General features: G+C 36.9%; 1 protein-coding gene and 1 non-coding gene across 4 annotated transcripts in view; both read right to left on the reverse strand.

Annotated features, from left to right (window-relative positions):
• The window catches only part of shroom2a (shroom family member 2a), a 55,030-nt gene extending 33,265 nt beyond the window's left edge, over window positions 1–21,765 (reverse strand). For 2 of the 3 annotated variants that reach the window (XM_059571046.1, XM_059571044.1), the window contains exon 1: window positions 20,739–21,764. In XM_059571046.1, the coding sequence (XP_059427029.1) occupies window positions 20,739–20,951 (213 nt within the window). In that variant the 5' untranslated portion in view covers window positions 20,952–21,764. Of the gene's footprint in view, window positions 1–20,738 lie in introns of all 3 variants that reach the window. The other variant, XM_059571045.1, reaches the window with a different exon arrangement.
• On the reverse strand, window positions 20,282–20,353 carry trnag-ucc (transfer RNA glycine (anticodon UCC)). Its single transcript has one exon. It is a non-coding gene; the product is annotated as a tRNA-Gly (tRNA).
• Window positions 21,766–22,010: the final 245 nt, after the last annotated feature.

A 22,010-nucleotide genomic window follows, 5' to 3' on the forward strand; every position in this document is an offset into this window, starting at 1 on the left:
CTTTTTAGAACTCGTCCTAGACGGTTAGTCCAATTTTCACGAAAACCGTTCTCGAAGGACACGTGAACAAATTTGAGGAAAAGCACGCCAGAATGTATGTGAGGCTATATCTCGGCAACAGTTTGGTAAATTGAGACCAAACTTGGTGTGTGTTATAATAACCATGACCTGAGACTACCTGCAGTGCCACCTAGTGGTCAGGAGATATGAAAAATTCATATTTTGGCTTATAACTTCTGAACGGTTTGGCCAAAAATCACACAACTGGTCTTTTTAGATTCAGTGAGTCATGTTGAGTCGGATGATATCCAATTTTCCCGTGTCAGCCATTTTAGGCGTCTGCCATTTTGAATTATGTTTTAAAATGCTGTATTTTTTGAACGCAGCATCTTATGAATAATTACAAAAATAATTACTATTATAATTACTAAAAATAATTACATTTATTATTGTACTATTATAATTACTAAAATAATTAATAATTACTATTATAATTACTAAAAATAATTACAAAAATATTCAGCTCCATGCCTTGAAGGTACTCAAAAAGTTTGGTGGCAGCGCCACCTTGTGGTCAAGAGTTATAATCAAATATCACAAAAATGCTAATAACTTTTGAATAAATTAGACTATTGAAATGAAAATGGTCTCCATATATTCTGTGGGTCATGCCAAGAGTAACGATACCAATTATGCAAAAATTGCCCATACTTCCTGTCCGCCATTTTGATTAATGTTGAAAACCTACTTTTTCGAACTCCTCCTAGACCGTTAGTCCGATTTTCACCAAATTTGACGTGGATCATCTTCAGACCATGCTGGCAAAAAGTTATGGATTTCGTGTTGATATACGAAATGGTTCTCATTTAGCGCATCAACGAATTTGTTGGAAGTGTGCCAAAATCCATTTGAGGCTGTATCTCTGCAAAACTTTGACATATTTGCACCAAACTTTGTATGTGTCATCGCCACCTCACACTGACCATGCCACATAAATTTGGTAACAGTGCCACCTATTGGTCAAGAGTTATAAACCATTCATTAACCATGAATAATTACACTTCACAAAAATGCTAATAACTTTTTCATGCATTAGTCTATTGCAATGAAACTGGTCTCAAAATATTCCCTGGCTTATGCCGACAACATAGATACCAAATATGCCATATTAAGCTGAACTTCCGGTCCGCCATTTTGATTTATGTTGAAAACCTACTTTTTCAAACTCCTCATCAACTGTAAGTCCAATTTTTTACCAAATTTGAATCAAATGATCTTCAGACTGTGCTGACAACATGTTATGGATTTTGTGTCGATAGACAAAACCGTTTTTGCATACCACAGTGATGAATTTGAGGCACAATGCCAAAATGACACTTGAGGCTGTATCTCTGCAATGCTTTGGCATATTGACACCAAACTTTGTGTGTGTCATTGACAATTCACACAGAGTACACCAAATTGATTTAATAACAGCGCCACCTATTGGTCAAACTTGATAAGCCAAGTAATCATGCTACTAGAGATTGTATTTATGTTTTTTTGCCATTTCAATTACAATCATCCTAAAATTGGTTTAATTGCTCACTGTTGCACTTCGTGTGATGCTCCATGCCATGCTTAGCTCCTCAACTGTCCGCTGGAGTGCTTGGCCCCGTAATTGCTGCTTGAAGCTATATTTTACAATTAAATTCGTTCAAACCATCTGATTCATTTAGAAATGAAGCATGTGATCATCTTTATTATTGGGTAATTGAATCATTCACTGATTCAAAAATGCAAATTCATCCAGTAACGAAACACATCATTGTGTTGCAATCGATCTACTCCGCATTTTCTTTGAAACTATTTTCACTGGCATTCTAACTGCATTCTGCAGTCAATGCTTGGACTCTCAAGGCGTGTTTTGTTTGTTTTTTGCAACGTGAATGACACCTCACACATCTTTAAAACAACATCACACACCTCTCCTAGACAGAACTATGGAAAGCAGTGTACACATACTGTATGAAAGAAACAGATCTTATTTTAACGTGCACAATGACAGTGTGGACAATCAGTCCTAAAGATCCGATTTGAAAAACTAGAGTGTACAAAGTCTTAAAGCTTTTCCTAAACAACTGTAAATAGACAAGTACCAAATACCTTATTTGTTGTGTTCTACCCTTAAATGACCAAATGAGAAAGGCACGTTCACCTTTCTAAATAGGCATCGGGGGGGGGGTTAGTCATAAGCTTTCCACATCAACACTTTACCTCCAGAGCCAAGCTAAAAGTGAGTTAATCATAAATATTCTGTCATAAAGTACGGATTTCAGGGAACATGTAGCCAAATTGTGGGTTTGGTCTAAACTAAAATAAATTCCTGACATGATATGTAATGCTGCTCTAACTTCCAGTAAGCCAGTTATCTGCTATTTGAGCCTTTACCAAAAAGTTGTTCATGGCTGTTCATTATTTACTTTCGAGGTATGTCTACTAATTAAACATGATCCTCTCTGGAGGGATAATATTCATACACAGGAATGTACTTTTATCGTTATACGGTGTTATTAGTAATAGTAACATTACATTTTTAGAAGGTCATCTCAAATGGACAACAAACCTTGAGTGATTATTCTTGCTTGCTTTATCAGCAGCTGTGGTTAGATTCAATAACCAGACGACCCTATAATAAACCATCTTACTGCATATATGTGCATGGTCAAGAAAGCCCAAATGTGGCTATTTTAGTTATTCCTTTGTTGTATGTGGTCTTCCATGCATTTATTATTTTAACAGCAGCAGGACTCTGTGACATCCGGACTTAAGGGCCCCCCCTCAGAGTTTATAAAAACAAGGGAAAACTTTAAGCATGCTGAAATAAGAAGCACTAGAATAACCTCAAACGTTAATGTAAAACAGGCACTCCAGTAGGTGCCCCCCTCTGGCATTCCACACCATTCTGAGAGAATAAATGACTTAAAACAATGGAAATGTTCACTAGAGAGGTATCAGACCCACACAAGTATAGAAACACCGCCGGAGCAACGGGATGGGGGGGGGGGTCATTTAATGGGAATGTGAGGCAAAAGCAAAGGTGAGATTGAAATAAGACCGATATTTTCTTCTCTCTATCATGTATATGCGTGACCTCAAAACGCATCCATGCAGTCTAAGTCAAAATCAAGTCCAAATGCTCTAGAGTTCATGACAAGGCCTAAAAAAAAAATTTGTTTGGTTCCGGTTTGACTGGGGAAGAACGGTCTTTCACACATCGTTAATTAAATTACAGTTTCCTTTAAATGCTGTTTTACACTTAAGTAATCCGTTAAAAACCATTAAGTATTGCATCAAAACCCTTTAAATCTCAATTCCTAAAGTGAGCTATAACTTAAGGTTTGGAAATCGTAACATTAAGAGAAACACGGGGGGGGGGGGGGGGGGTCAACAATACATCGCGGAACAGAGAGGGCACTGACAACATGCTGACAGACAGGACATTAACATTACCAGCTTACTTTTAATATGAAACAAAGTCTCATTTGGTTATTTCACCTTTCAAATGTGGTCATTTTTTTAAGAAATGTAAACAATAAATACCGTTTTGTGGCTCTTGAATGTGTCGAACAGATCGCTGTAAGTTAGATCATCAGTTAAAACGAACTGATCGTCTCTTGCTTCTAGTTAATTTATAGCATCAAAATCAAATAAACCACATAAATGAACAAAGAATGTTGTTTGACTACAAAAAGATGTCTGTACACTTCGTTTTTCAAGTTCAAATCCTCCATGTTAATCTACTAGGAGATCGCCTGTCAAACTCCCGCGAAGGCTTTTTGTGTGTGTGTGTGCGTTTTGCGTGTCTATGGCAACAACAGACTTTAAACGGGAATACAGAATCACTGTCGTAAAAGTTTGATTCGCCCGCGTAAATTAGTAATATCAAATACAGTAGCGTAACTTTAGCCTAGTCCATATCAACATATTATTCTTTCTTTTGCAATGATGGACATGTGTAACGTGATAATTATTTGCCCATGCAACACTAGCATGTCAACCAAAATTGTAAAATTGGGTTTAAAAACATTTGAAACCGTGCTTCAAGAAGTCAAAAAATGCTCTTGTAGATTCGTATCAGCTTCCGGCAAAGTCGACAGAGCTGAGAAATGGACAGACCTAGCAAGCGATGTGGTGTCGACACCAACTCACCAGCTTGGTTCGGTTGTCAGTGGTGTGATGTCCTTATTTCAATTCAGGTATTTAGCACTGAAGTGCACCTCAGACCCAGAATCTCTGCCCTCCACGGCTCAAAGTACCCCGACTCCGTCCGCATTCAAGATGCTGTTTCGCGCGCAGCAACATACTCATTTGCCCCCGCCGAAAGTTGTACAGACCAGAAAAGACGAGCTGAACAATGCCATTCTGGGGAGCCTGCGGACCCGGGGAGTCGGCTTTTCTCTTCCAGAGAGCACAAACCAAGGCTCATTTTTGCTGATGGTAAGTGAAGTATAATATTTTAATGGTATTATGACATTTGTTAAAGAGTTCCACTTTTCTACTTTAGCCACAGGATCTCGTAAGATATTTTTCATATCATAATTTGTAGGCTATGCATAGAGGGCCTACACATAAAGGCTACATATATAAAAAATATTAAAAAAAATTTTGTGTTAGGCAGAATAGTAGAAGCTACATGTTCACAATTTTAATAATAATAATATATTTTATTTAAAGGCGCCTTTCATGATTTATTTAAAAAAAAAAATATATTTTTTTGAAAAAAACAAACCAGTACAGCAACAAACATTACATCACATAAAAGCCTGCCTAAACAGATACGTTTTAAGACGAGATTTAAAAACTGAGAGACTAGAACTGTTGCGAACTTCCACAGGAATAGCCAAAAGCTCGTGACCCCATAAAAGCTGTCCTAGTGCGTGGCAGAACAATTTATGCATGTTTGAAGACTTGAATAGGCTTCAAACATGCATCAAATCAGCAGAATGATTTCTTTGGTTATGTGACACTGAAGACTTGTCATAGGAATCATATGCATTTAATTTTTTTATAGAACAGTAATTTTGAATTATAATATTACTGTTTGTGTTGCAATTTACTGTTACAGTTTTTGACCAAATAAATCTTTAAAACATTAAAAAATTGTCCCAAATTTTTGTACAGCAGCAGTATAAATTAGGGCTGTGCAATATGCATATCGCAACAGCTTGCAATAACTGGCAGTCATGACTCATGAACAAAAGAAAAAAAAATCACTCACTGCTCCTGGCTAAACAACATTTGTAGCTTTAATAAGAATTAGTATTTAATTCATACAGTGAAAACTTAGCAGTGTTTTATTTTTTACATGTGATTATTCAGTTTCTGTTGTTTAATAAACCAAATGTAGGATAACCTAAAACACTGATGTTCACTTTCAGAAGTTGTAGGGATGTTTTCTCATCACAAAAAGAATGTAAAACACATGTAGGTTATATCATTTTAAATATATTTGAAACATAATTTGTTTATTACACACTTACAGCATTATCGTATTGCAAATTGAATATCGCATTATTTAGCAAGATATCACATTTTTCTTCAATATCGCACAGCCCTAGTATAAATCAGCAAATAAATACAAATAAAATATGTATTTAATCTACCAACTCACTTTGGTTGTATTGAAATTATATAGAGCAATGCAGTCATACTTGTACCTCTCAAGAGACTCTCAAACAAATGTGATTGCTTGTAATTTTTCTGTGATATGCAAGTGCTGGGTTATATCTCTATGCACTACACCTGTTCAACATCAGCCAAGCCTAAAGTTTCAATGTGGAACATTTAGCTGATTCTGAGATTCTGAAATATATAAACAAAATTTCTGAGATAACCCCATCTAAATCTGATCCTTCTAGGTCTACAGTATAAAATGTATAAAATAGTCATATAAAAAAAAAAAACAGCTTTAATATTAATTTCATGACACCATTTTGTTTCTTTGTATTTTCAGACACTAACAAATTGCCTTTGGTACATCACAAACCAGCACACTGTGATACGTGATGCTTCTCACCATGACAGAGATGTGATTCCTGTTCCATCATGCTGGAGCTTTGAAGGCTACAATGAAGTGAAGAGAAAGAAAATGAAGGAGCAACCCATGTGTGCTCCATTTCTGAAGAGTCACTACCAAGCCCTGTTGTCTTTGTGTGAACGACCATATATGTCCTCAACTGATGCTCGGAGAGCACTGAAGGAGGACCTTTTCAGTCTTGCCACCTGCCTTCGCAACTATGTGGAGTACCTGGGGAGGAAGAGTGATACTACATCTGCAAATCATAGCTCAAGTAAACCTGTCAGAGTTGTATCTGAAAACATTTCCGTGACACACCACAAAAACACCCTTGAGGTGGCTGCAAGGTACCAGTTGCTGGACAATGTTATGTGTCAAACAGATCCTCTAACGCCTGTGCTCCTGGATGAGACCGTACACCTGCAGGAACCGTTTGCAAGTTCATGGCACAGATTTGACTTCATCAACAGAATTCAGTTGTCTGTACATGTCGATGTGCTGAAATACCAACCTGGGGGCAGCAAGACTGGAATCACTTTTCTGTGGAAAGTGGAAAGGACCAGAACACAGGACGAGCAACTGAACCAGACCACTCGAGTTGTCAGTTCTCTGCAGCCATTTCTCCCACAGTACCACACCAGATACATGAAGAAGGAATTCAAGAAGAAGGTAGCGAACGTGGCTAGGGTGACACCAAGTATTATAGAGGCAATCTATCAGGAAATCTCCCATGATTCTTCAGCCCCATCGAATCCTCTTATGAATCAGCGCATCCAAGTGGCTCTCCTGGGAGAGCCTGGCATTATTGTCGACTTGCGCACCCTTAACAGTGGTCGTCCTGGTGACAACTTTGAGGAATTCTTCTCTAAGATGGAAGAAGCAGTCAATGAAGTCACTGCAGCAGATGATCGGAGACATGGCACTGCTCACCTGTCAGAGTGGTTGTCGCTAGAGGATCTCATTAAACAGGTGAAGTCCAAATGTCCAGAAGGAACCAAGGTGCCCAGCAAAGCCCTTGTGAGATTGCAATTTGCACCACAGAATCCCTACAACCGCAGAGCCTTGAACTTCACTTCACGCTTTGAACTCAAGTACAAGATCCAGCGAAGACAGCTCCGAGCATCTCACCCTGATGCACACTTCTGTGCTGCACTCTTCAAGTTCTTGCGTCTACACATGTATCAGCTGCATTCAGACATATTTGTCTTATTCATCGACGATAAGGCCAAGATTCCGGTTGGAGAACCAGGGGAGCCTATGTCCAATGGTGTCCGAGGTCGACACTCAATTGCGCCTTCAACCAGCCAACTAGCAGCACTGGACCATGACATGACCAACAAAGGATCCATCACATCCACAGTATACATGCAACCCAATGTCCCTACTCAGCCAGAGGGTTCATGGTACAGTGGCAAGGTAAAGATCATGGTACAGGAATCCGTCTTCCAAAAGTCTACAGCATACAGAAATGCAGCAGCAACAGTAAGGCTGGCACAGGAAGACCCTTCAGGGTGGAAACCAATCCATGTCAAGTACAGTGATGGTGGAACAGAACATCGCACCCTACTGGTCAAAGTTCAGCTCAGTCTGATCGCTATATTTAAGATGCTAAAACTGGACATGCTCATTGCCTGCAGAGCAACTCCTGGCCAGAGCTGGCAGAATCCAGTTGAGAGAGTGATGGCTATACTCAACATTGGCCTGCAGAACTGTGCATTGGAGAGAGACAAGACAACAGAGGACATGGAAAACCTGCTGAAGAGGTGCGGTTCTATGGCAGAGATCCGCAAAGCTGGCGAGAAAAACCCGCAGCTTGCTGAGGCTTGGAGCACTTCAGTTGCGTCAGTGCTGGACACAGTGGCAGGACGCTACAGTCGGCTGTCGTTAAAGGGAGAGCCAATCCAGATCATAGATGCGGTCACAGATGCAGAGGAAGATTCTGTCATGCAGGTTATCCCCACACTCTTTCCAGCAATCGATCCTGCAACAGTGACCAAGCAACAAGCAGACAAGGATCCAGCATTCACTGAGTGGATGCAGAAACACTGCCGGCAACGCCAGTATCTGTTTCAGGTATTTTCCCTGTGTTTTTCTATATAACTCGTAATGTTTATTTTATTATATGTTGGATGTAAAGAACTTCCTGTATGAAAAATGCAATATAGCTGAATAAGTCTTTTTTTTTTCCTTCAGCTACGCAAATGTGATGACACCGAATGCTGTTCAGTACCAGTCCTCCCGCCTGAAAGGATGATCTGGCTTCCTGATCCAATAACTGATGCTTCTGGTAAGAATTTTACTTTAACATTCAATGCACTGTAAAGTAAGCCAACTTTGTGGATTATCCACTTAACATGCTTTAGCTTAATATACACCTGTTTACATATTCAATACGCCCACAGCTGAAACCAAATTACTTAAATGAATGTTTGTGTTGTGCTATTTTGAAATAGGTGACCATTACTTGACTCTGGCTGAGGTTATGGGCAAAGACACAGTTGACACTCATCGACCTTCTGCCCAACAGTCCCACAAGAACAAGCATGCTGTGTGTGTTGACTTTTTCATGTCGGATGCACTGGAGAAGCAGCAGAAAGAGTCTGGACTGTTTACTGGCCAACATGCACGTGCAGTAGTCAACTGCATGGAATGTTCCAAACCACGAGTTATCTACTCAATGCGGCTCCTCTCCTCTCGCCACCAGGCCATACTAGCAGAGGCACTGTCCGATGACAGCATGGACTATACCTGTGGCAGTCACATCCTGGAGCCAAAACATGTTCTTGCATCAACTGTCCAGGTCAGGCTGGCTCTCTCATGTGGGGATCCCATAGAGCTGGCCTACTACCGTGCATCTTTTGGGAGGCAAGATCTATGTGCACACTGTGGTGAGCCTCAAGGCAACACCTTGCCATCACTGTTGGAAAAATTCAAAACTGTCTTACCCTGCTGCCAAGTTTGTATTGAAGCTGGCAAGAAGCACATTGTGGCCAGACCATACGGGAAGCAAAAGTGAGCAGAGTCAATGGCTGCCATAAGTTTCCTTAAGTTCAACGGTTTGAATTGTTACATTTTATTTTGAAGATTTTCTGAGAAGATTTGTATTTAGGTTAATACTATTAAAGATATTAGATTAAACATTGCTTGAGATGTCTGGTTTTTAGTAGAAAAAAGTACCGGTACACACATTTAAAATCAGCGCACGTGTGTGTGTGTAAAACTGCCACTGGAGAAAAAAAAATAAATAAATAATAAAAAAAAAAATCCCTACCGACCCATGACCTCAACTGACAACCAACCGGAACCAAACTTTTTTTTTTTAGGCCCAAGACCATGAAAATTTAGTTCTTGGACTGGGAATGGAGTATGGTTTCGAGTACTACAACATTGACTGACAAACTCACATGTCACTTACTTGGTACTTCAAGGTTTGTCATAGAATACCATGGTATTACCATAGTAAAAGTCCAAAAAAATTGGGTATAAAACTATTTGATTCAATGGTTGTGCATTCAAAAGTTATTTTAATAAATACATAACTATTTATGACCCTGGACCACAAAACCAGTCATAACATAAGGAGATTTATAAATCATCTGAAAGCTGAATAAATAAATTTGGCAGAGATACAGTATTTGAAAATCTAGAATCGGAGGGTGCAAAAAGAATCAAAATATAGAGAAAATCTCTTTTAAAGTTGTCCAAATGAAGTTCTTAGCCATGCAAATTACTTATCAAAAATTATGTTTTGATATATTTACGGTAGGAAATTTACACAATATCTTCATGGAGCATGATCTTTACTTAATATCCTAATGATAATGATGGAAAGAAAAATCTATAATTTTGCACCATACAATTGTTGGTAATGTATTGTTGTTGTGTGATCCAGGGTAGGTTGGGAATCAAAAATTGAATCCAATTCCAGAATCGGATACTTCTTGTAAAATGTATATTTTGATTCCACCTGTCAGTTCATGTGAGCGTTTATATATATATATATATATATATATAAGATATCTTTATACATCTTTGAGGACCCGACCTAGGGATCTGCCAGGACCTTGCTTGTAAATCTAAGCGCTCCAAAGTTTGGGTTCAGCTACACTTGCAATCAGAAGCCGAAAAAGCTAAATATAATATTTGTGATGAGCTAACATATTGAAAAAGAGGTACGATACACTTTGATTTAACAAATTTTTTTTCTTTTATTTTTATCACATTTGGAATTGAAACTGGGAATTGAAAACAATCAGTATCAGAATAAATACATTTCAAACGATACCCAGTCTTAGTCCAGGATTACATTTCAATTAACAATTCTATTCAATTCACTGTTTTTTTTTTTTTATTAAATTCAAAAGCCAATTTCGCAAATTATGAATAATTTTATTCTGTTTCAGTAACTGTACAACATTTATAGGACCCTTAACTACTTTCTTAGACATACATATATACATTATATATAGACATTTTAAAATACACTGTTACAGCAGCAAGAGACAAGCTAACACAAGAAGTAACTGGACCAAGATCCCAACTAAACCAAACACTTTCCACCACAATGGTGACTTCAAATGAATCAAGTATCAACATTTAAACCTCTGTCAATTCTCAATAAGAGCATCTCTAGATGCCTGACAGAAATAAAGTCACAGAACCTTGTAAGGAGGATCTGGGAACGTCTATATCAGACGTACAGAAGACATAAATTTTTTTTTTTTTTTTTTTTAAAGTCCACTAATAGCAATAATAGTCATACATTTGTCATAATTTCTTTAAGTTAAACCAAACCTTTATTTTGGTGGAGTGTTGTGAAGACTGTCATTATACAGTAACGTGAAAAGGTTTTTGTCCCCTTCCTGTTTTTTTTGTTTGTTTTGTTTTGTATATTTGTCGCACTTAAAAGATTCAGATCAACAAACAAATTTTAATATTACATAAAGATAATGAAAGTAAATACAAAATGCAGTTTTAAAACAATGGATTTCATTTTTTTAAGTCTGATACACCCCGGCTTGATTACTGCCAGACCTACTGAATCAAGAAATCCCTTAAATAGAACCTGTCTGACAAAGTGAAGCATGCTTAAAGAGCAACACATCATGCTGCGATCTAAAGAAATTCAAGAAAAGATGAGAAATAAAATAGTTAACATGTTTCAGTCTGGAAAGGGTTATAAAGCCATTTCTAAGGCTTTGCGACTCCAGCAGACCACGGTCAATTAAAGCCAGTGTTCATGATTCAACAATAAGAAAGAGACTGAGCAGAAACGGCATCTATGAGAGTTTCCAGGCAAAAGCCACAGTTAACCAAAAAGAACACAAAGGCTCATCTCACACTTGCCAAAAAATATCTTGATTATCCCCAAGACTTTCGGGAAAATATTCTTTGGACTGATGAGACAAAAGTTGAACTTTTGGGAAGGTGTGTGTCCTGTTACATCTGTCATAAAACCAACATAGCATTTCATAATAAGAAAATCATACCAACAGTCAAGCATGATGGTGGTAGTGTGATGTTCAGGACCTGGATGACTTGCCATAATTGATGGAACCATGAATTCTGTACTCCATCAGTAAATCCTGAAGGAGATTGTCCAGCCAGCACTCAAGCTCAAGCGCACTTAGGTTATGCAGCAGGACAATGATCCGGAACTCGATCTCTGAATGGCTCAAGGAAAACAAAATTAAGGTTTTGGAGTGGCCAAGTCAAAGTCCGGACTAAAATCTGATTGAGATTCTTTGGCATGACCTTAAACAGTTCTGTCGTGCTTGAAAACTCTCCAATGTGGCAGAATTAAAACAATTCTGCAAAGAAAGTGGCCTAAAATTCATCCACAGCGACGTAAAAGACAATTTCTCAAGTGTATCAATATCTTGGCTTAGTTTTTTCCCAATAAATATTTTCCTGCAAAAAAATAAAAAAAATAAAAGTAGCATCCAGCCCTTTCCTGTGGTATTTTATGCGAGTACATTTGTCAAAGCAATATCATGGCATTTTCCAACATGTATCATAATCATAGTATCGACTTGGAGTACTATTGAAATACATTGGCAATGTTTTATGTGCTAATGGCACCCCTACAGCTCCATCAACCTGGTGGTATTTCCAAAGAATTTTTCAAAAGCTTGAAAAAAGTTCCATGACCTTGCCGTCTCAGCGTGGGGTCTGAAGCGTGGGGTGAGATGAGGGAAGAATGTGGGAGTTCTGCTGACTGGTGTCCTGTGCTCTACGCTGACAGAGCACTGAGCTTTAGAGCTACTTTTCAGCCTATACTGCTGCATTCAATACACACACACACAAACACAAAGTACTCAAAAAAAAATGTTCTTCCATGAGACATCACCTCTTCACAATGGTGCTATTGTCAAATCTTGACAATGAGAGTACATATAATACACACCGGGAGCTATAACAGGACTAAGCCTGCACAGAACAATAATATGACTAAGGGCTTTTTTGTTGTTTCAGCTGAACTTGATCGTATACTAAAGAATCTGAGTGGACTCCAGCTACAACAGAAGTATTGAACTGTACAGATTAAGCTTTTTTGAATGAACAATGTATCCTAACACAAACAAAAGAGCATGAGCTCCTTGTGGCTTAGCGTCAGGAATGCATCTAAATTCTTGCCCCTCCAGGCAACAAAATAAAGACTGAAGACAGATTTTCCAGAAAAGTTTGCTGCAATCACATTTAATTTATCGAGAGGCCTCCTATGCTACTAAAGAGCATTACTGAGTTTGTTTTGAAAATGGACAACCCCTGGATGTTCAAAATATCAAGAGATTCATTCATACTGGGGATGCAAAATATCTCAGTCCTATATATACTACATTTATTTTTTGTATTTTTTATATTGAATCTATTGTCTCATATTGGATATAAAGCTTTAAATATGCATGATTATTTCGCCTAATTTTACATCAAGACTACTACTAGTGCCATCATCATATAACGCTCACTTTAATCATTCAAAGCACTAAATTATCAATGTAATCTTAAGCAAATCTCAAAATGAATATCAATCTTTGGTACTGCACATTATAATGTTGCAATGCCTAAATTCACTAGTAGCTTTTTAAAAGACTGATTTCTTGTTAATTTATTTAGACACAAGAAGACAGAATTGGGATAGGAGTCATTTATCTGTTATAATGTATAACCTTATCAAGACAGATAATCTAACATCAGCTGTGATTTTTTTAAAATGTAATTCTCTGTAAAGAAATACACTACCCATAACTGCTTTCGAGAGATCATACAATCAGAGAAGTTGCAACTGAGTCTCCGCCCTAAAACATTAAACTACTCCTACAACTGCATATGTTTGAATAAATTGCAATAAACTTTTTTGAACAAGTATTTTAAACATTTTTTTTTGTTTACAATCAATAACTTGCAGTCAATAGTTTTATACTGTACTGTTGTTTTTTATTCAGTTTATTCGTCCAAATTGCAAATTTAAATATTTTGAATCAAGTTGCTCAAGGCTTGCAAAATTTTTAAATGCCCATAGAAAAAGGGAAAAATACTTCCAGATCTAAAGCGGTTTATAAAATGTTGCATAACTGTTGTACTATCTTCGTTTCAGACTACAAATTATTGTTGTCTCCATATCTAAGGGCAGCTTACACAGAGTGGTGTGTTTCTTTAAACAAACACCATTTTCACAGCAGCCCTTGGGAGTTTGGTGCAGTCTAAACAATAGATGTGTGCGCATATGTCTTTGCATTGAGCAAGCACTCAGAAAAGATAAGAGCAAAGGTCTTGAAATACTTCAAAACATGCAAGTGAGGTTAAATACTCTTTCCTGATAATTCTTACTCAGAACATGAACAGACATGTATTGTTGAGTTAAAAGTCAAGCTCTTCTGAAACAAATACTGAAATCTGCTTTAAATTTACCACACCTCAAGTGAAACTATTAATGTGAAAAGACTATCATTAACAGACTTTTCCTCTGATGGCTTTCAGTATGTGGGTGAAGGGTTGTCCGCAGCAAATTTGCTCTGAACGGGTCGGGGCATGACAGTCAACTGATGAATCCAGTTGTCGACAAATAGGTTTACCAGAGCTCATTAAAAGGCTGCCCTTTTAGGGTCTCTGTGTTGAAAGAATGCATAAAATGAAAAACAAACGCAGGTAGCGTGTGAAAGGCTACACTCTATGCATGCAGTGTAAAACAGGATTATTAGTTTATTGAAACAGAGGATTTAAAATAAATGCGATGAAGACCTTTGGCAAATATTGAGGAATGAGGGGAATTTTAATTTGTTCCATTTTTATGAAGAAATAAAGCTGCTTACTGCAGCCTTAATTAGCCATAACCTAATGTATGGAAGAATAAGGTAAAAAGTAATGGCTCTGAAAACTCAACATTGCAACAACCTAGCATTCATCTTCAGAAAATACATCTAGATGTACAAAAAAATAAATAATCTATCTTTGAAAGATCCATTAAATTAAACGGATCAAAAGTGACAGTAAAGACAAGCTGAGGTAAAGTATTTTACAAATGTTGCATTGTTATATTATGCACAAGCAGCACAAGTGTTTTGAACATTGATACAAATAAGTAATGTTTCTTGAGCAGCAAATCAGCATATTAGAATGATTTCTGAAGTATCATGTGACACTGAAGACTAGAGTAGTAAAGCTGCTGAAACTTCAGCTTTGCCATTACCAATTTGCACTTCATAACCATGAAAATAGTAAACAGAATATCACTGTTTTTTATACTGTATCTCTGATTAAATAAATGCAGCCTTGATAAGGAAGAGACTTTTTTCAAAAAAAAATAAAAAATAAAAATTAGCAACAGACCACATTTCTCAGGTAACGATAAGTGAAATGCCTCTTCCTAAAAGTTACTGAAATTCACAGAAGTATACAAATAGCCTGTCACAAAACATGTTACAACATCCTCACTTCGTGTCAATTAGGCTATTTAAAAAATTTAGAGAAACCACAAAAGGTTTTCATCCCTAACATACAAGACGTCAAAGGCAAAGTGAACTAGCCCAGGTTCCTTTAATCCAATCTAAATGTATCCCAGATGCTGTATCATGCAAGTCCAACTGGCTTCAGGCTGTTGAAGATAATTCAGTACATTTGGATAATCAAGCAAAGCTTCAACATTCCTGTGCTGTTCCTGGCACTGCCAGTTTGCCTCAGGAATCTCGAGAAATGTAGTGAAACAATCCACTGAAAAACAGAACGAGCTAAGAAATTCAATAAATAAATGGCTAATCCACAAAGCACCTCAAATTAAACTTTTTACTTTTATAGCTGGGATAAAGTTTTCCCTAAATTGTACTACCTTGTTTACAACCTTGTATCTTTTTCCGTTTTGTGGATTAAATGTAAATCTCAGGGAACGGTCAGCTCACAAAACAGACCTTTTGAACTTCTTTCTGAACACTTGCCATCAAATAATTTTTTCATTATCATATATGTTCTGTCACTTGATGTATGCCTCAAGGTTTGGATGGAATCCAGAACACGATAATGAAATGTGTACTTTAACAAAGACCAGTGCAAAAAGAAATAATTGTTTAACAGATTTTTAAAATCGTAGAAATTACCTCAATTCCCATAACATTAATTTCTCTTATACTATTTAGGATGACTAAACAGTATGCGAGAAATTAACACTGAATACACTAAGCCAACAGATTTTTTATTATGAACTTTTCACTTCGGAGAGAATATATCCCACAACCTCTAAAAGAGGAGATTCACCTTTTCAGTCTCAAAAAAGTTCTGGAGGAAATTTAGGTTATGCAGGGATTTTTTTTTTTTAGGCAATATCGCCCAGCCCTTGGTGCTCCACACCCAATTGGCAGATTTTTGGGCATACTTGATTAAGGTCATTCAATTGTTCTGTCTATGGCACTTGTACTAGAACAGCAGGTTCGGATAAAAACACCAATGTGCCAAGAATAACAAACTGGATTCACGACTAATGTTGCAATATGAGGGGAGTCAACTACACACAAGAAGGTCCTGGTTTCAGTCCTTAACATCTTTATACATTATAGGGCTCATTAATCAGCAGAATACACATACATACATACATACATACATACAGTAAGCTTTGGTAGCTTTAAGTGAAGTTGGGTGCAACACTGAATTTTCCCATGAGAACTGAATGGTCATTCAATAAATCAAACTACTTTGTACTCCAAGTTCAAGTATCATGAGATGACAAATGTATATCAAGAGAGATAACACTGACAAACCAGCCTCATAAAATACAGCAAACAAGGTAGCCAAGAGAACAAACCCAAAAAAAACATGGAACATTAATTTAGCCTAACACACTTTAAGTCAGTCATGAACCAAGGTAAAGGAACCTTGATGAAAACAAAAACACAATTAAACCTAAATATATATATATATATATATATATATATATATATATATATATATATATATATATATATATATATATATATATATATATATATATATATATAAACAGGTGCAAAGGTTATTTTACAGCAGGATTTGCCATCATATGATCCAGTAGGAACAACAAGTGACTTTAAGAGCATCGACAAGGGGCGAAAAAAAATTTCAGTACATTATTAACCACTCTTACCAATTCCTGAAGTGTGACGGGATCTGCAGGACTCACAGAAATTGTTCTTGGTGAATACACGTCCAAAGATGTGAAAAACCGCACTCAGTCTTTAAACCATCCTCTGAGGAACCGTGTTGTACCAAATCAAAGGCTTCCATGAAATGACCTAACTTAGCATTTTAGCTCCTTAAAGACCTCAGCAATGGCAGGAATTTACTTCTAAAAGTCACATGCACCTCAAAATTACAGTGAAGGTGGGGGTGGCCACCAGAGTTTTAGAGATGGTCACATTCCACCTTATTTAATATTCGTATAGATAAACTTTGAGCTAAAAAAGAAAGACATGCATTTAATGGAGAACATTAGGTATCCTAAGCTGAAAGTAAGAGTGATGAGTATTCTTTTCAGATTTATCTACAAGGTCCTTCAAAGTTGATAAGTAACCAGAAAAGCACACAAAAACATTTCGGTCACTGTTCAGAATGAGTTGCTGAAAAACTACACTAAAAGAGACCAAAGTCCACAGCCATAGCCTATAAAAAAATTTAACTACAAAATCCTCATATAAAATATGTGTTGATATAAGGCTACATTTTAAAATTGGCCACCTGTTGTTAGACAAATACACACTATTTCAAGAAATCACAAACAATGTTGATATCTGTAATAAATATATTGGATAATTTATGTGCATCATAATAACACCACAACATTGACTACCATTCAAAGGTTTGTGGTCAGTAACTTTTTTATTTTTAAAAGAAATCTCAGACATGTCAGCAATTAGATACAACAAAAGTGAACATAAAGAATTTAACTTTGCTACAAATATTTCTCTGTCAAATAAATACTATTCTTTTGATCTTTCTATTCATCAGTGAATCATAAAAATAAATAAAAATAATAATAATAATAAGCAGCAAAAGTTTTAAAAATTAATAACAAATGTTTCTTGGGCACCAAACAGAATATTAGAATGATTTCTCTAGGATCCTGTGACACTGAAGACTGGATTAATGGCAGCCTAAAATCCAGCCTTGCCATCGAATATGTGTTAAATGACACATAAAAAAAACAAATGTGTCAAATGTCAATATATATATATATATATATATATATATTTTTTTTTTTTTAACTGTATTTTTAAATAAATTTTGCCTTGGTAAGAATAAGAGAAGGCAATTAAAATCATACCAACTCTAAACATTTGAACTGTATGTATACACCGCTGTAGTAGTAGGTAAACGATCTATAAAATTATAGACTTTAACTATAGATTGTAATTTTAGAATGATTAAATTTGGACACATGAAATGTTGTAAGTCAAACATTTATGTGATAAAACGTGATAAAATATATATTTAATTTAAATTAAATAAATAAAGTGATTTATAATTTCTGGTATTTATAATGTGCAATTTTGTGCATGTAGTCATAAGACTGATGCATAGCTCACATTCTTATGTCAGTGAACAATGTGGGAGAGGGTGGGAAAAGTGTACTCATTCTGTCCTGTTCTGCCCTTCAAATATGAAAAGTATATTACTCACAAATACTTACTATGACTTTTGAAGACAATACTGGATGACCTGATTTCATCAGCTGTGGTATTTGGTCTAAAAAGTTAAACTTACCGGTTTTAAAAATATTAGCAAATCTGATGAGACCTGTCTACAGTGGGGAAAATATTTATTTGACCCCCTGCTGATTTTCTAAATTTGCCCACTAACAAAGAGATTAAAGGTCTGTAATTTTTATGATAGTTTTTTTAACAGATAGAGACAATACCAACCAGAAATTCTGAGAAAAAAAACAAACACATTATATAAAGGTTAGAAATGTATTTGCATTTCAGTGAGAGAAATAAGTATTTGATCCCCAAGCAAAACATGACTTAGGACTTGGTGCAGAAACCCTTGTTGGCAAGCAGAGAGGCAAGATATTTTTTGTAGTTGGTCACCAGGTTTGCACACATCTCAGGAGGGATTTTGATCAACTCCTCTTTACAGATCCATTCTAAATCCTTACGGTTTCTAGTCATTTAGCAACTCGAAGTTTCAACTTTTTTTTTTTATAGGATTGAGGTATGGAGACTGCCTATGCCACTCCGTGACCTTAATGTGCTTCTTCTTGAGCCACTCCTTTGTTGCCTTGACCTTACGTTTTGGGTCATTGTCATTCTGGAAGACACATCTTTAGTGTTCTGTCTGAGGAAAGGAGGTTCTAGTTCAAATATTTTACAGTACATGGCCCCGTCCATTTGCTCCTCAATGCAGTGAAGTTGTCCTGTACCCTAAGCAGAAAAACAGCCCCAAATCATAATGTTTCCACCTCCTGTAGGTATGGTGTTCTTGGGGTCGTAGTCAGCATTTCTCTCCCTCACAGTGAGTTTGGTTAATGCCAAAGAGCTCAATTTTGGTCTCATCTGACCACAGCACTTTCTCCCAAGCCTTCACTGAAACATTTAGATGTTCTTTGGCAAACTTTAAACTGGCCTGTACATGTGCCTTCTTGAGCAGGGGGACTTTGCGGGTGCTAGGTCATTAGCAAGCTCCTCCCATTTCTCATGATCATCCTTACCCCATAAGGGAAGATCTTGCACGGAGCTCCAGACCAAAGCCGAATGATGGTTATTTTGTATTTCTTCCATTTCTGAATAATCGCACCAAGAGTTGCCACCTTCTCACCATGCTTCGTGCAGATGGTCTTGTAGTCGATTTCATCCTGGTGCAGATCTACAGTCTTGTCTCTGACATCCTTCGACATCTCTTTAGTCTTGTCCATGATGGTGTGAGAGGTTGGAATGGAAGATACAGATTGTGTGGACAGTGTGCCTTTTATACACCTAACGATCTCACATTAGGAGTAACTTATAAAAGTGACAGGACTAATCTGTGTTTCCCATGTGCATATAATCAATCTGTGGGAGCAATGTTTTTTAGCTGGTTGGTAGGTGATCAAATACTTATTCCACTTACTGAAATGCAAATAATTTTCTAACCTTTATATAATGTGTTTTTTCAGGATTTTTGGGTTCATATTCTGTGTCAATTCGTTCAAATAAACCTACCATAAATTACAGACCCTTCATTTCTTTGTAAGTAGGCAAACTAACTAAATCAGCAGAGGGTTCAAATAAATATTTTCCCCACTGTAACTCAATTTGCATAGGTTAAACCATAGTGTAAAATTTTGGTTTATCTTTAAAATATGCTCAAAAAATTTCAACTTCAAACCAACAAATGTATCTACTTCCCTTTAAACAGCTCTTTCTAAAGCCTGTGAAGCATGTCTAATGACAAACTACAGTGCTGTCAACAAACAAAAGTCAGCTGTAAACAACAGCTGATGACCAAACTAAGATAACCTAAATATTCTGGTGCCCTGTGCAAGATGAAAATGGTCTTTTTCTGTACTAAGTAATGTATATTTGATGGTTCATACTGAGAGTTCATTCAGTGTGTAAGTGTACAGCCTGCTGTCTGTTTCGGCCACTATTACAGTACCTGGTCAAGAAAGAAATCGCTTCGCTTGCATTTCCCGTCTTTAATATCTGTACTTTCTCCTCAAACAACATCATTGGCATGCTATTTCAATAAGAATCAAATGATTCCAGCAAGGTAAAACATTCTTGCGTTGGCCGGGAATCGAACCCGGGTCAACTGCTTGGAAGGCAGCTATGCTAACCACTATACCACCAACGCTTAACAAGATCTTGCAAGAAATACTGGCGAGACATGGTAAAAGATATCCTATGATATGGAAAATGTCTTGAAATATTAATTGAGGAATATGAGTAAAGTAAATTAAATTTTAGTATAAACAATTTCACCCAATAAATAAAAACAATAAATATTAAGAGTAAACTATGCTTTGTTATGGTAAATAGACTTTTAGTTAATAGTCATTACACAAAACAATTTACTAAGTATCGTGTATACTTTATATATAATAAATAGTATATTTTATCTGGCTTTACAACATCTAGTCTCAAAAATGTAATGATTTTGTATACTACAAAGCTTGTTACACAGAAGTCTCTCTCTAACAATAATGCCCAGGTAAGGTGAACAATCCTGTCCAACTTACCTTGGTTATAAGGAGAGGTTCTCTGTGCTCCAGTCCACCTCGGAGGGTAAAACCCCATGGTGCTCCCCCAGCAAGGGTCACATCCACCTCTTTCCATCCCTCACCATTACTATGATGTTCATCAAAACTCCCAGATCTCTGCGTACTGTAAAAGATCCTGTGATCTCCTTCAGGAAAGACAGAGTCTATAGGGTATTGGTCGATCGTACCCATTTCATACACAACCTCTCTCCCAAAATAACACAATTGTAGTCTTTTGTGGTTTTTCCCCTTTTAAACGGATTCCAAAATGAGTAAATAAAAAAATAACATCCTACATAGTCTTCCACATTAAAAGCAGCTGTTGATGTTATTCCACATGGACATCTCTTGGTTACCACGATGCCTAGTTTTCTCCAGTGAACAAGGCGCTGTCCATCATTTAAGACCAGTGTTTAATAATAAAGTGGAGTGTAAATTTAAAAAAAAAACTTACAGACGTAACGTTATACATGTTTCTTTCAATTCTCGAAACAAACAGCGATTAACCGACATGTGTCGTTTTGTTTGTTTATGGTTTATAGAACACCTTTCCTCAAGTTAGCATTAGCCAAAGGATTCCGTTTAAGTTTTACTCGCCATCAAGTGTTTCCCGAATTAACAGGATCCCTCAAGTGTTTCCTATTATAACAAACGCTCACTGACTGGCTGTCGATAACGCAACTGCCCGGATTCGAGTCGTAAATCCGAATTACAGATTAGCGTTAGTCACAAAGCTTTCGCTGCGTTCATACTGAAGTTACATCCGTCCGATCTTGTGTTAAGTGCGTGTGAGAGCTAGTCAGCTAACCGCGAGTCTTACTCAATCAACAAGTGGATCAAACACCGCACTTTGCATCTCTTCCCTCAGCCACACCTTAAGTTTTCCCACTGTTGTACGAACCGAAACAAATAGGTTTCCCTTTAGGTTTTTATCATAACACAAAAAGTACAAAAGAGGAGATACAAAGGCTGAAATGCTGGATGGCAGAAGGCTTATCTGTTGTATGGATTACGTTTACCTCTATCTACCTTGTGCGAGGCGAGCCTCATCAAAAATGACCAGAGAGCAGCAGCGACCTCTACTGTACACTGTGTGTGCCCGCACTAATAAGCACTTTAAAGTAGGCCTAATTTTTTTAACGTGTGTTTAGACGTAATTTATCTATCGCAATAGTTAACAAACAGTTCTGAAAGGGCTTATATTCTTAAAGAAATTAAAAGGGTTATTTCTCAAAAAATGGTAAACGAATA

This window comes from Carassius carassius, chromosome 17 (assembly GCF_963082965.1).
Source record: "Carassius carassius chromosome 17, fCarCar2.1, whole genome shotgun sequence".
Taxonomy (NCBI): Eukaryota; Metazoa; Chordata; class Actinopteri; order Cypriniformes; family Cyprinidae; genus Carassius; species Carassius carassius.